The sequence below is a fragment of the Scyliorhinus torazame genome, chromosome 14, assembly GCF_047496885.1.
Source record: "Scyliorhinus torazame isolate Kashiwa2021f chromosome 14, sScyTor2.1, whole genome shotgun sequence".
NCBI classification, from domain to species: Eukaryota; Metazoa; Chordata; class Chondrichthyes; order Carcharhiniformes; family Scyliorhinidae; genus Scyliorhinus; species Scyliorhinus torazame.
The window spans coordinates 82,793,741-82,806,314 of NC_092720.1; the positions used below are offsets into that span (position 1 = coordinate 82,793,741).

Consider the following 12,574-nt stretch of genomic DNA (forward strand, 5'->3'; position numbering starts at 1 on the left):
AGCTAACGTTTTGCGTCTGGATGACTATCAAAGCTGGAGAGAACTGGAAATGGGGTCAGATTTATGCAGTTGTGGGGAGGGAGTGCAATGATGAGGGGAAAAAACAGATCAAAGGAAGAAATGAAAATAAATGGATAGATATAAAAATGGGGTGAACATGGAGGAGAGAGTTCACAGTCTGAAGCTGTTGAACTCAATATTAAGTCCGGAAGGCTGTAACATGCCTAACCGGAAGATGAGGTGCTGTTCCTCCAGTTTGCGCTGGGCTTCACTGGAACATCGCAGCAGGCCAATGACGGACGTGAAATCAGGATGGTGAGTTGAAATGGCAAGCGACAGGAAGGTCTGGATCCTGCTTGCAGATGGACTGAAGGTATTCTGCAAAGCGGTCACAGTCTACGTTTAGCCTGTCCAATGCAGAGTTGACTACATTGGGAGTAGCAAATGCAATAGACCAGATTGAAGGAGGTGCACGTGAAGTGCTGCCTCACTTGAAAAGAATGTTTAGGCCCTTGGATGGTAAGCAGCGAAGAGGTAAAGGGGAAGGTATTACACCTTCTGCGATTGCATCATAAGGTGCCGTGAAAAGAGGCTGAGGTGTTGGGAGTGATGGAGGTGCGAACTAGAGTATCCTGGAGGGAAAGGGCCCTGTGAAATTCTCACAGAGGTAGTGAAGGGAGATGTGCTTGATGGTGACATCATGCTGGAGTTGGCAGAGCTGGTAGAGGATGGTTGTTTAAATTATCCGACTTCAATCTCTATTTTCCAAAATGTTTAAATTAAGGGGCAATTTCGAATGGCCAATTAATCCACCCCGCATATCTTTGGGTTGTGGGGGTGAGACCCACGCAGACATGGGGAGAATGTGCAATCTCCACTCGGACAGTGGCCTGGCCCGAGGCCGGGATATAATCATGGTTCTTGCCGCCATGAGGCAGCAGTGCTAACCACTGTGCCACCATGCCACCCTCATTCGACTTCAATTTCACTAATAAGATGGAAATTGGTGCTAATTGTGGTGAGCAATATGCTCGGCATATTTGGGTGCGATACGGAATTCACCATTGGGATCAGGCCGGTTAAATGCCAAACTGATTCCCTCTCGGCGGAGGTCTCGATTTTGGCCTTTCCCGCTATTTAACCAGTGTGCCCAGATTGGGTGCATTACAGTGGCTAAATTGCATCCATTCTCTTTCAGCTTGTTGGCTATCTCATATTTATGTAAATTTTGAAAGTGCAGTTAATAAAGTGTAAAGTGTAAATACTTTGTTAGTATTTCTGTCGGACTTCAGGATAACTTCATTCATCCCATAGAACAGTCACGCGGTTCAAAAGTGTAATATTGCTTTTAATCCTGCCTTTTTGTTAGCTCCATCCAGCAGACCAGTAAAAGGGAGGTAACTGAAATTCTCCTCCCTGCGTTAAAAATGAAAGCATTTTTAGTCGTGCTTTTTGTGCAGCGTCAATGTGGAGAGGTTGCGTGAGTTAAGTGAAAGTAAAAGTCCTGCATTGTTGTCACTCATCCTTGTCTGGTGCCGGCAGGCAGCAGCTTGACGTCAGCCTCCAGGTGTATAATACAGCCTCTGAGAGCGAGTGACCAGAGAGGCGCTGTGATGGAGGAGAGACCTGAGTGATTATGGCAATGGGACTCTGGATGTTTAGGTATTTCCAGATTTCACCGAGAAACATTTGGGATGGCGTTACAGAGAATACGCGATAATGAATATTAAAAAAAACGATTAAGATGGCTGCATTCAGAAAAGCAATTGACTGTTTCCTCAACAGATTGAAAAATCCAACTTCACCCACCCAGTCAGCATCCAAGGACAGTGCATCTGACAAAGTTGGACTGGGAGGCCGGCAGAAAAATTTTAATAACGTGTTTGAAGTGAAAAATAGAGGGTAAGTGTAAGGTGAAATAAAATACTTGGAGAAAGGAGCTTGTTTTCAAATGCACTTAAACCCGGGCGAAAATATCTTGGACAGCCGTTAAGTGTGTGGTTTCAACAATAGTTAGACATACTTTCAGAAATGTAATGTTGTGCATTTATATGTTGTTTGGAATTGTTTTTCTATCTTATTTATTTTTCCTGCTACTAATAATAAACCTAGGACTCTGCAACACTGCTGTATAAGTAATAACTGAGTATAGATATTTATGTTATGCCGTGTGTTGTTTGGATAGTTTAATTGAAATGCAAATAATTTAATGTTGTGTATAAGGATTGGCAACCGTTGTCTAGTCTTGCATCTGTGAGGGTTTGTTTACTTTGCCATTAACTCTACCTTTGATAAAATTGGGAGGCAGTGGTGTAGTGGTATTGTCACTGGGTCAGTTAACCAGAGACCCAGGGTAATGCTCTGGGGACTAAGGTTCAAACCCCACCACAGCAGTTGATGAAATTTGAATTCAATAAAAAAAATCTGGAATTAAAAGTTTGATGACGTCCATGAAACCCTTGGCGATTGTCGTAAAAATCTGGTTCACTAATGTCCTTTAGGGAAGGAAATCTGTGTTCTTACTTGGTCTGGCCTACATGTGACTCCAGACCCACAGCAATGTGGTTGACTCTTAACTGCCCCCTCAAGGGCACTTAGGGATGGGCAATGAATGCTGGCAGAGCCTGTGGTGCCCATATCCCATGAACGAATAAAAAAAAGGTGGAATATTAGGTTTAGAAATTTGATAAACTACTAACAAAGTAAACAATCTTTTTCTCATGGTGTGTGTGTGTGTGTGGGGGGGGGGGGGGGTTGTTGGTAAATGGTCTTTTATCCTTTATGATGCATTCAAAAACAGAAACTTTTGAACAATTTTATGTGTGTCCCACCTTGCTTTCTAAGGAACAATTTTGTGTCTTTATTACTTTTAGTTCGACCACAAAATAGTGGACCAGCTTGTCCACCTACAATTCATAATTTGACAGCAATGTAACAAGTAATTATATGTTCAAAAACATTTACTGTAATCAACATGTTGACCATTTAAAATTACAATTTGAAATGATATATTATAATGATATATACAAAGCAAACCATCCTTTCTTTCTGTGGGATTTCCCCCATTCACAAAATCAAATGTTAGGCAGATGACTTGTTGCAAGGCCCCTAAATATATTATTCAATAATCAGCTGCGAAACCATTCCCTAATTTTTCCCCTCCATGGTCCCTCAGGTTCCATGTTTTTAGTCTGTACTCTGCATTGTTCTTCTAATTTGACTTAGCTGAGATTGGAATTCACCAGGTGAAGAATTGTAAAAACATTTATAGTTCCAGTTTCTTTAGTGCAAAACCTAACATTTTATTGCAATTGATATCCATCTGCATGTCTTAGGATTTTTCACTTAATAAAAATGAATGCAAAGTTGTTTGGTCCGTTGGAAATCCGCTTGGATCAAAGGCATTTGGATTTACCTTCAGCATACAAAGTCTTGGTAGTGTTGTCATACACTTGATAACTCTGTTTACATTGTGTGACATAAGTTAAATGTTCCTCAGTCAGGTGAATTAAAAAAATCTTTCCTTCTCCCTGAAGGAAACTGCAAATATAAAATACAGATTGCTGTGCAGTATAGTGTACTGGCTGAGTGGGTGGTTACATTTACCCAATTATATTTGCTACCTGCTTAAATCAGGACACATTTGAATTGTCGGTCCTGTAGTAATGAATCTGCACTGTGGTACAGCAGGTACAAGGAACTTAAAATGAAAAATTGCCAAAGTATGCATCAGGGGATAAAGATGTTTGCACATGATACTCTACATTTATTTTGGCTACATGGAATGCTGGTTTTGAGATAATATCACCATGTGACCACAACAGAGAGGTGTATGAAATCCATCAGGGAGCCCACAAAACACAAGTCAATGCCAAACTCTCAATGTGGATTCTTTGGTTAAATTGTATCAATCCCAGTTAAAGATAAAGATTTCTATTACATGCCTGAGTGTATTTTAGTCTGAGGAATGAAACCTAGATGGTTTCACACTTCTTCCTGATTTCTGCTGTGTAACAGCAGCAGCTGAGGAACTGAGTCATATTCTGTGAAGCCAAATGAGAAAATGTCATTGTGGAAGATGTGTTTTCACACATGAGATGCCGAAAACTCTTTTTAGTTGCCCAACTTTGGATAAATGTGTTGTGGGTATTAATGTCAATGGGGATGTGCATCACCATGCCAACCATCCAGATCTAGAATACAGGGCGGGATTCTCCGACCACCTGCCGGGTCGGAGAATACCCAGAGGGTGGCATGAATCCCGCTCTGACGGCAGCTGCCGTATTCTCCGGCGCCGGTTTTCGGGCGGGGGCAGGGATCATGCCGCGCCGGTCGGAGGCCGTTGGCCCCCCTGGCAATTCTCCGGGCCCCGATGGGCAGAGCAGCCGTCCGTTTTCAGCCCGTCCCGCCGGCGTGAAATGGACGTGGTTCCACATGGTGGGACCTGGCTAGTAGGACGGCTGGTGCGGTCCTCGGTGGGGGGGGAGGATCCCTCATGCGCCCGAAGACGCCGGCCCTTCGGCATCAGTTGGTGCAGCGCGAACCCATCTGGCGCAGGCCTAGCCCCTGGAAGTGCAGAGGATTCCGCAACTTCCGGGTGGCCCGCGCCAGAGTGGTTCGCACCGTTCTTGGCGCTGGCGTCGGGCCATCCTGCCGATTGCGGGAGAATCCCGCCCACAGTGTCTTGAGTTTTTGAACATGGCAAATTTAGTTGAATGGCAAAACAGTGTAACTCTGGTCTGAGTAATTAATTGGGCCACCTTGTTCCTCAGGCATGATTTTGAAACGGCAAGCACCTATATCATTACTTTTTAGAGGAAAAGTTTAAATTTGATGTGCCTGACCTTCATTCAGCTGAATATGTAATTTAACTTTGACAGGGTTTTAAAACCATGATCTCAGATTCTTGCTTTTCAGCAAAGATGTTGTTCCACAAACATTTCTTTGAGGTGGCATCTTTCTCAGGAAGGAGTGACATTAGAGCTGATGTTGCTGCTGGGAAAACCTTGGCATCTCACTCGCCTCACCAGGTGTTTATCAACCTTGCACATAACTGGCAAAAGAATCATAGAAACCCTGGAGAGATTTCAGAGATCGCATTTAGCCAGTTTTCTAGGGATTCTGCATTATTTTTGCAAATATTAAGGTGCACAGTTAGGAAAACCCCACCATGTAAATTCACCCCCAGATTTCTTGCTATATATGGTTGCCAAGGTCTCTAGGTATCCAAGTATTTCTTGTTTTTGAGCAATGCTGCAATTATAACATTCATTAAATCAGGGTTGCAAAATAATGCCAATGCTATTCAAATGGGGCGTGAGCTTTGTAGTGGATGCAATGAGGTAAATTCTTGTGTGACTGCTTCCATTGCGTGGCAATCAGGTGGGGTGAGCCTCACGCCATCTGATGGAAATAATCCAAAGCTTGATCAACTTTCATGATATGGCTTCACATGGATCAAATTGCTTATCAAAAGGTGTGAAATCTGAAGGCTCCACTGAATAGCCCAGCCAGCCCAGTAAAGTTGGGGAGGAATCGTGGGCCATACATGGGAGGTTGGGGAGGTAGGGCATAATTTTTCATATCACTGATCCCATAAAATTATTTGCAAACTGTTTTCTCTGTTTTAAGTGGGGCCTGTAGTGGCCCTTTAAGGATTTCTCAGAATCTAAGGGATTGGCCATTTAAGACTGAGATGAGGAAGAATTTCTTCACTCATAGAAGGTGATCAATATTTGGAATTCTTCATCCCAGAGGGCTGTGGAAGCTCAGTCATTCAGCATGCTCAAGACAGAAATCTTTAGATTTCGCACATACAATCTAGGTTTGGATTTTGCACTTACAATCTATGTTTGATCAGGTACCACTGGAAAGGCAACGTCATAAGATAAGAGCGCATGATGTTGGGGATGTTATATTAGCATGGGTAGAGGATTGGCTAACTAATACAATACAGAGAATTGGGATAAGAGGGGCATTTTAAAGATTGCAACCTGTAACTAATGGAGTGCCACACACATCAGTGTAGCCACAATTATTTCTGATATAAATTGGTGACTTGGACAAGGGAAGCGAATGCGCTGTTGCCAAGTTTGCGGATGACACAAAGATAGGTGGGAAGGCAAGTGGTGAGGATGACTCCGAGTCTACAGAGGGATATAAACAGGTTATGAGTGGGCAAGAACTTGGCAAATGGAATGTAATGTAGGAAAAGGCACTTTGGTAGGAAGAATAAAGGAGCTGAATATTATATAAATGGAAGGAAGAATAAAGGAACTGAATATTATATAAATGGAGAAAGAGTGCAGAAAGCTTCAGTGCAGATGTATTCGGATTTTCTAAAAATTTGTCCATGGGATGTGGGCATCGCTGGCTGGGCCAGCATTTATTGCCTATCCCTGAGGGCATTTGAGAGTCAACCACATTGCTGTGGGTCTGGAGTCACATGTACAACTGGGTGCCTCCTTTCAAAATAATACTGGTCTGAAACTGGCCCCTGCCGTTTAGCACAAGTATTAGTTTCGTACTTGGCAATCTATTGGTACCAATTACTAACTTTGAAATGGATGAAGATTTGGAAACAAGTGATTTTTGTGCTTCGATTTGAAAGAAAGCCTGACTTAAACAGTACAGTGCCTATCGTAACCTCAGCAAGTCTTGGTGCTTTACAACCAATGAAGAATTTTTTTGAACTGTTGTTTGAACTTGCTTAAACGCAAAAGTAACAACATGGATGGGAAAGACTTTGGCGGTGCAAATTTGAAGGTTACAAGTCAAATTCTAGGAAAGGTTAAATGAAAACCTGAATTACAAGTGAAACTTCCAAACGGCAATGGAATTCCTTCCAGGGTAAGAAAAGGTATATCATTGAGTAAAAATGGAAACATATCAAGACTTAGACCATAGCAGTTGAACAAGGAGGTCAGGATATCTTGTATGTTGAGAAAGATTCATTTGAAAGATAGTAAAAGTAAATATAGCATAGTGATTCTTCGATTGATGAAAATGTTGATTCAGAATGGCCAGTGTGAGATTGGGAAGAAATAAGAGAACAATAGACAAGCTGGTGTGCTGCATCAGTGGGGAACACCTAGCCAGCTCTGGGAACAATAGAATTGGGTTTAAACTTATTGTCTAAGCCGAGGCTGCTGCCAATCTCATGTTGGTCCCTGATTTCAAGATAGCTAATTTAACAAAAATGGATGAGGATTTGGAAAATTTGCCTATTGGGTAGGCAATCCAGTAATGTGGATCAAGGGCTTATGTATTTTTGAATCAAACAGAATGAAGTTATATATGTTCCAATGGTTAAAAGAAGGGCATGTGTTAAAGCAAAGCTGTTACGGTTGACGAGAGGAGGCAAATCAGATTGGAACAGACATTCTGCACACTTCAGGAATTTAACTCGCAGGAATCCAGGGACTAGTATATTATACACAACTGAGTGAGATTAAAGCATCAAAAAAGGTGGTCAAGAAATGTATAGAATAGAAAGTTGTATGCAATTATGATAGTAAAAGTAGCATTTTTTCAAATCTGTTAGAAGCCAGAAAACTATTCCGAATCATGCAAGGCCAATAAAGAATATTGGCCGTATTCCGGCCGATCCTAAATTACTATTTTACATCAGTCTATACTTCTATCAAAGAAGCAAATTTTCAAAGTGTTTGACCCTCCGAATTGAATCAATTTATCATTGAAACGGCAACGTTAATAGATTATAAAAGCTCAAAATTTCTGGGGCTTCAGGGTCTAAATAATATCCATCCAAGGATGATTGTGGAAATGAGGCAGGTGCTCTGTGACCCCCCATGGCTGTATCTTTAAAGGTTCAGTAGAGTTGAGGATAATTCCTGTGAGTGGAAGCTAGTTCATGCAATCTCTACTTTGAAAAAAGGGACAAATCAGAGCCAAGGAGCCTGATGTCTCTCACCCTGGCAACATTCTAGGGAAGGTACAAGGACGGTTTGTAAGAGATACCCTTTATGATCACAGGGAAAGGGACAGAGCCATTATGATCACATAGCATGACCTCTGCACAAAGAAGGTGCATACAAGTATAAGAGGGGATTTTGAGGATGTCAGTGGGGTCGTGATTCATGGACATTATTGACCTGGAACTGATGGGAAACTTACACTTGGTTATGTCAACAGAGAATCCTGTGATGTCAGTGGCAATTTGATTCACTGCATTCGGAATTGGTACAATTGAATAGTCAAGAAGTGTAGTTAACACATACGGTTTAGCCTGATGACATGAGACTACTGGTGTCCCCCAGGGATCAGTCCTAGGCCTGCTACTATTTGTTTTCTTTGTTAATGACATGGGCAGGGGTTGTTGGAGGTGTGGTCAGTAAATTTGCAGATGGCACCACAATTTGTACAATGATAAGCCAGTACAATCAAATGCTAAAATATTTTGATGCATTTGGAGATTGGGCCATGAAATGGAGAAATGGCACTTAACTTGGTTAAACTGTGTTGGGCCATCTTTTAAAGTATTGTAGTCCCAGAGAGGTCTAGCTCTCTGATCCCTTCTGTCAATTGCACAATGTTTATTTCTGCAGGATAAATAGGTTTCAAATGCTTCCAATTTCTGCTATCAATATTTTAAAATACCTGAATGACTGATACTTTTCTGACCTGCAGCGAAACAGGTTTGTTTTTAAAGTGGAAAATTATGTATGAATGACTGACCTTTAAAAACTTTCTTGATGCATCTTATTGACGCTCCTCTAGTGGGTGAATGGGCATGGAAGTGTCATAGCTTGCCATGGGAGGCATAGATGGGATGTATTTAAATGATGAGGAGGTGTAAGTAGTGAGTGAGGCCTTACTGTTTTTATTACAATTGAGAGGGTGTGTCATGACACTGAAGTGAGCATTTTAAACAGCCCGCCTAGGCACCCAGCAGCTCTTCCTGCTTCTGAACTCATTCCGGGGTCAGCAGGTCTGACTGCAGCCCAAAATTCCATCTTCGCAAGCACTTTCCCCCAAGGTGGATGCGCTGAGCTGGCAAATCTCCCAACTCCAGCTACTTACCTAAAAGACAAAAATCCAATCGAAAGTATCCAGTCATGATGCTCTTGTCATTAGGCATTGCAGGCCTGATTTGCTTTTTTCCTGCCCATCGAATTTGTAGATGTGTATAACCTACACTCTGAAGATCCCAAAATTCATATGGTTAAATTAATTAATTTTGAAATATAGAAAGTCTAGGCAAACACAGCAGCTCAATTTTATACGCCACAAGCTGGTTAGTTACTTCCTGAAAAATTCCAGAAGTCCTGAGCAGTTACTGACAAACAAATGGTAACTGATGGACATTAGTAACATCTCCTAAAATACATATCACACCAATAGTTGCCCACCTGACCTGTACTTCCCAATTTGCCTTTTTTCAGTATTGGGAAAGCATTCTCTTTCCCTTGGAGCTATAAATATGGACCAGTCTTCTCTGTCTCCTTGCTCATTTTGGGTATCTGTAGGTGTTAGTTTTTTTCAATGTTTTCATAATAGTTGCTTTCTTGATCACAATATATGCTGTTGATTCCTAAGACAAAGAGAATACAGCTGCTTCTGACCACAAGCACACATTTTACTTATAAAGTGACCTTCTAAGCCACCCATGTGGAAGGCAGAAGCTCAAAGTATGCCACCTGCCATGTTGGTGAAGATTGTAAAATTGGCATGTATTTCCCACACCAGGGGTGCTAGACTCTTGTAGATGTAAATAGGTGACCTAACTATTTTATTACTGCTCTCACTGCAAGATTAGTTTCTCCTGAGTTTGGTGGATCCGACCAGGGATCAGGCTATTTTGGATCTGGAAATGTGTCAAGAGGCGGGTTTAATAAGCAATCTCAGAGTAAAAGATCCCTTAGGAAACAATGAAGATAACATGGTAGAATTTAGCATTCAGTTTGAGAGTGAGAAACTTGGGTCAGAAACAACTGTGCTAAACTTAAATAATGGTAATTATAAAGGAATGAGGGCAGACTTGGCTGGAGTGGCGTGGGAGAGGTGTTCAGCAGGAAAGATGGTTGATCAGAAATGGCAGCTGTTTATGGAAAGAGTTTATGACTCACAACAAAGATATACCCCCATTGGGAAAGAAAGATTCTAGGAAGGGGATAAATCGACCATGGTTAATCAAGGAAGTTAAGGATGGCATTAAACTGAAAAAAAAAACATATGGCAAAGATTAGTAATAAGCCAGAGGATTGGGAAAGTTTTAAAAAACAACAAAATATGAACACAAAATTATGGAATTGGAGAAGATAGAATATGAGGGTAAACTAGCAAGTAGTGTAAAAACAAACAGCTAGAGCTTCTTTAAATATATAAAAAGGAAGAGAGAGGCCAAAGTGAACATAGGCCCCTGAGAGAATGAGACAGGGAAAATAATAATGGGAAACCAGGGAATGGCAGATGAGTTAAACAAGTACTTTGCATTCGTTTTCACGGTGGAAGAAGGTAATACCATTCCAAAAATACTAAATAATCAAGGGGCAAAAGGGGGGAGGAAATGTATACAATAATTATCACTAGAGAAAAAAGTACTAGGGAAACAAATGGGGCTAGAGGCTGATAAGTCCCCTGGACCTGATGGGTTGCATCCCAGGATATTAAAGGAAGTAACTACAGAGATATTGGATGCACTGGTAGTAATCTTCCAAGAATCCTTGAATTCTGGAAAAGTCCTAGCGCATTGGAAAACTGTGAATCTAATAGCCTTATTCAAAAAGGGAGGCAACAATCAGGTAACTATAGGCCAGTTAGCTTAACATCTGTCATTGGGAAAATGTGAAGAGTCCAATAGAAGAACATTTAGACTCTGCTTACTCCGAGTAAGCAGAATCAGCATGGCTTCATGAAGGGGAAATCATGCCTGACAAATGTTTTTGAATTTTTGAGTGGTAATGAGCAGGATAGATAAATGGGAACCAGTAGGTGTAATTTACTTTGTTTTCCAAAAAGCATTTGATAAGGTACTGCACAAAAGGCTACTTAATAAGATAAGAGGGCATGGTGTTAGGGTAGGATACCAGCATGGACAGAGGATTGGCTAACTGATGGAAGATACAGAATTGGGATAAGAGGTGCATTTTCAGGATGGCAACCTGTAACTAGTGGAGTGTCACAGGGATCAGTGCTGGGACCACAATTATTCATAATATATATCAGCGTTCTTCAAACTTTTTTTCCGGGGACCCATTTTTACGAACCGGCCAACCTTTGGGACCCAACTCGGCTGACCTTCGCGACCCACGCCGGTTGACGTTCACGACCCACGCCGGGCTACCTGCGCGACCCACCATTTTCTCTTACCTTGTTTGCTGCTAACAAAAATGGAGGAAATGGTTTTGGGTCCCATTGGGCCTCGTACACGCTCCTCCAATGGAACCTGTTGGATGAAGGTGAAGCCTTCCGGTGTCGGAAAGTATGGAGTCTCAACCTGTCCAAAGTTCTGCATTTTTTTCCTGTAAGATTTTATCAAATAAACCCTTCCCCCCGAACTTGTAAAAAAAAAAAATTAAATGAATAAAGTAAATGAATAACATGAATAAACCCCCCCCCGAACTTGTAAAACAAAAGCTGCGACTGTTTAAAAAAAAAAGCGGCCGCACTGTGCATGTGTGCCCGATCATCGGTGCGCATGCGCATAGTTTTGCGCATGTGCGCTGATAATCGGGCACGCATGCGCAGTGTGGCCGCAATTTTTTTACATGATCACGCCATTTTGAAGGCCGCTTGCAGACGGCATTATTAACAGCCGGCTGCTGCGGCGGTTGTGCGCAGAATTGCGCGATCGGAAGCGGCCATTTCACGCGCTTTGCCTGGAGCCCCACGACGGATGGTTCCGCGACCCTCTCGACATCCACCCGCGACCCACCCGCAGGTCACGCCCCCGAGTTTGACAATGCCTGATATATATTGATGACTTGGATGAGGGACGTGAATACATTATTGCCAAGTTTGCGGATGACACAAAAATAGGTTGGGAGGCAAGGGATGAGGATGACACAAAGGGTCGACAGAGGGGTATAGACAGGTTGTGAGTGGGCAAAAACATGGCAGACGGAGGAAAATGTGAAGTTATGCACTTTGGTAGGAAGTATAGAGGAGCTGAACATTATTTCAATGGAGAAAGACTGCAGAAAACTGTAGCACAGAGGAATTTGGGGGTCCTCGTGAATAAATCATAAAAAGCTAGCACGCAAGTTCAGCATGTAATAGGGAAATGGAATGTTGGCCTTAATTCCAAAGGAAATGGAATATAATAATAATAATAGCTTATTGTCGCAAGTAGGCTTCAATGAAGTTACTATGAAAAGCCCCTAGTCGCCACATTCCGGCTCCTGTTCGGGGAGGCCGGTATGGGAATTGAACACGTGGGGCGAAATTCTCCCCCAACGGCGGGATGCCCGCCGACTGGCGCCAAAGCCGGCGCAAATCAGACGGGCATCGCGCCGGCAAAAAGGTGCGGAAGTCTCCGCATCTTTGGCGGCCTAGCCCCAACATTGAGGGGCTAGGCCGACGCCGGAGGGATTTCCGCCCCGCCAGCTGGCGG

The 12,574-nt window shown here is 42.5% G+C and overlaps 1 protein-coding gene across 1 annotated transcript in view; it reads left to right on the forward strand.

Moving 5' to 3' along the window:
• The first annotated feature begins 1,671 nt into the window (after window positions 1-1,671).
• Window positions 1,672-12,574, forward strand: part of LOC140389856 (transient receptor potential cation channel subfamily V member 6-like) — a 218,144-nt gene continuing 207,241 nt past the window's right edge. The window contains exon 1 of the mRNA XM_072474434.1: window positions 1,672-1,902. Within this exon, the coding sequence (XP_072330535.1) occupies window positions 1,745-1,902 (158 nt within the window). The 5' untranslated portion in view covers window positions 1,672-1,744. The remainder of the gene's footprint in view (window positions 1,903-12,574) is intronic.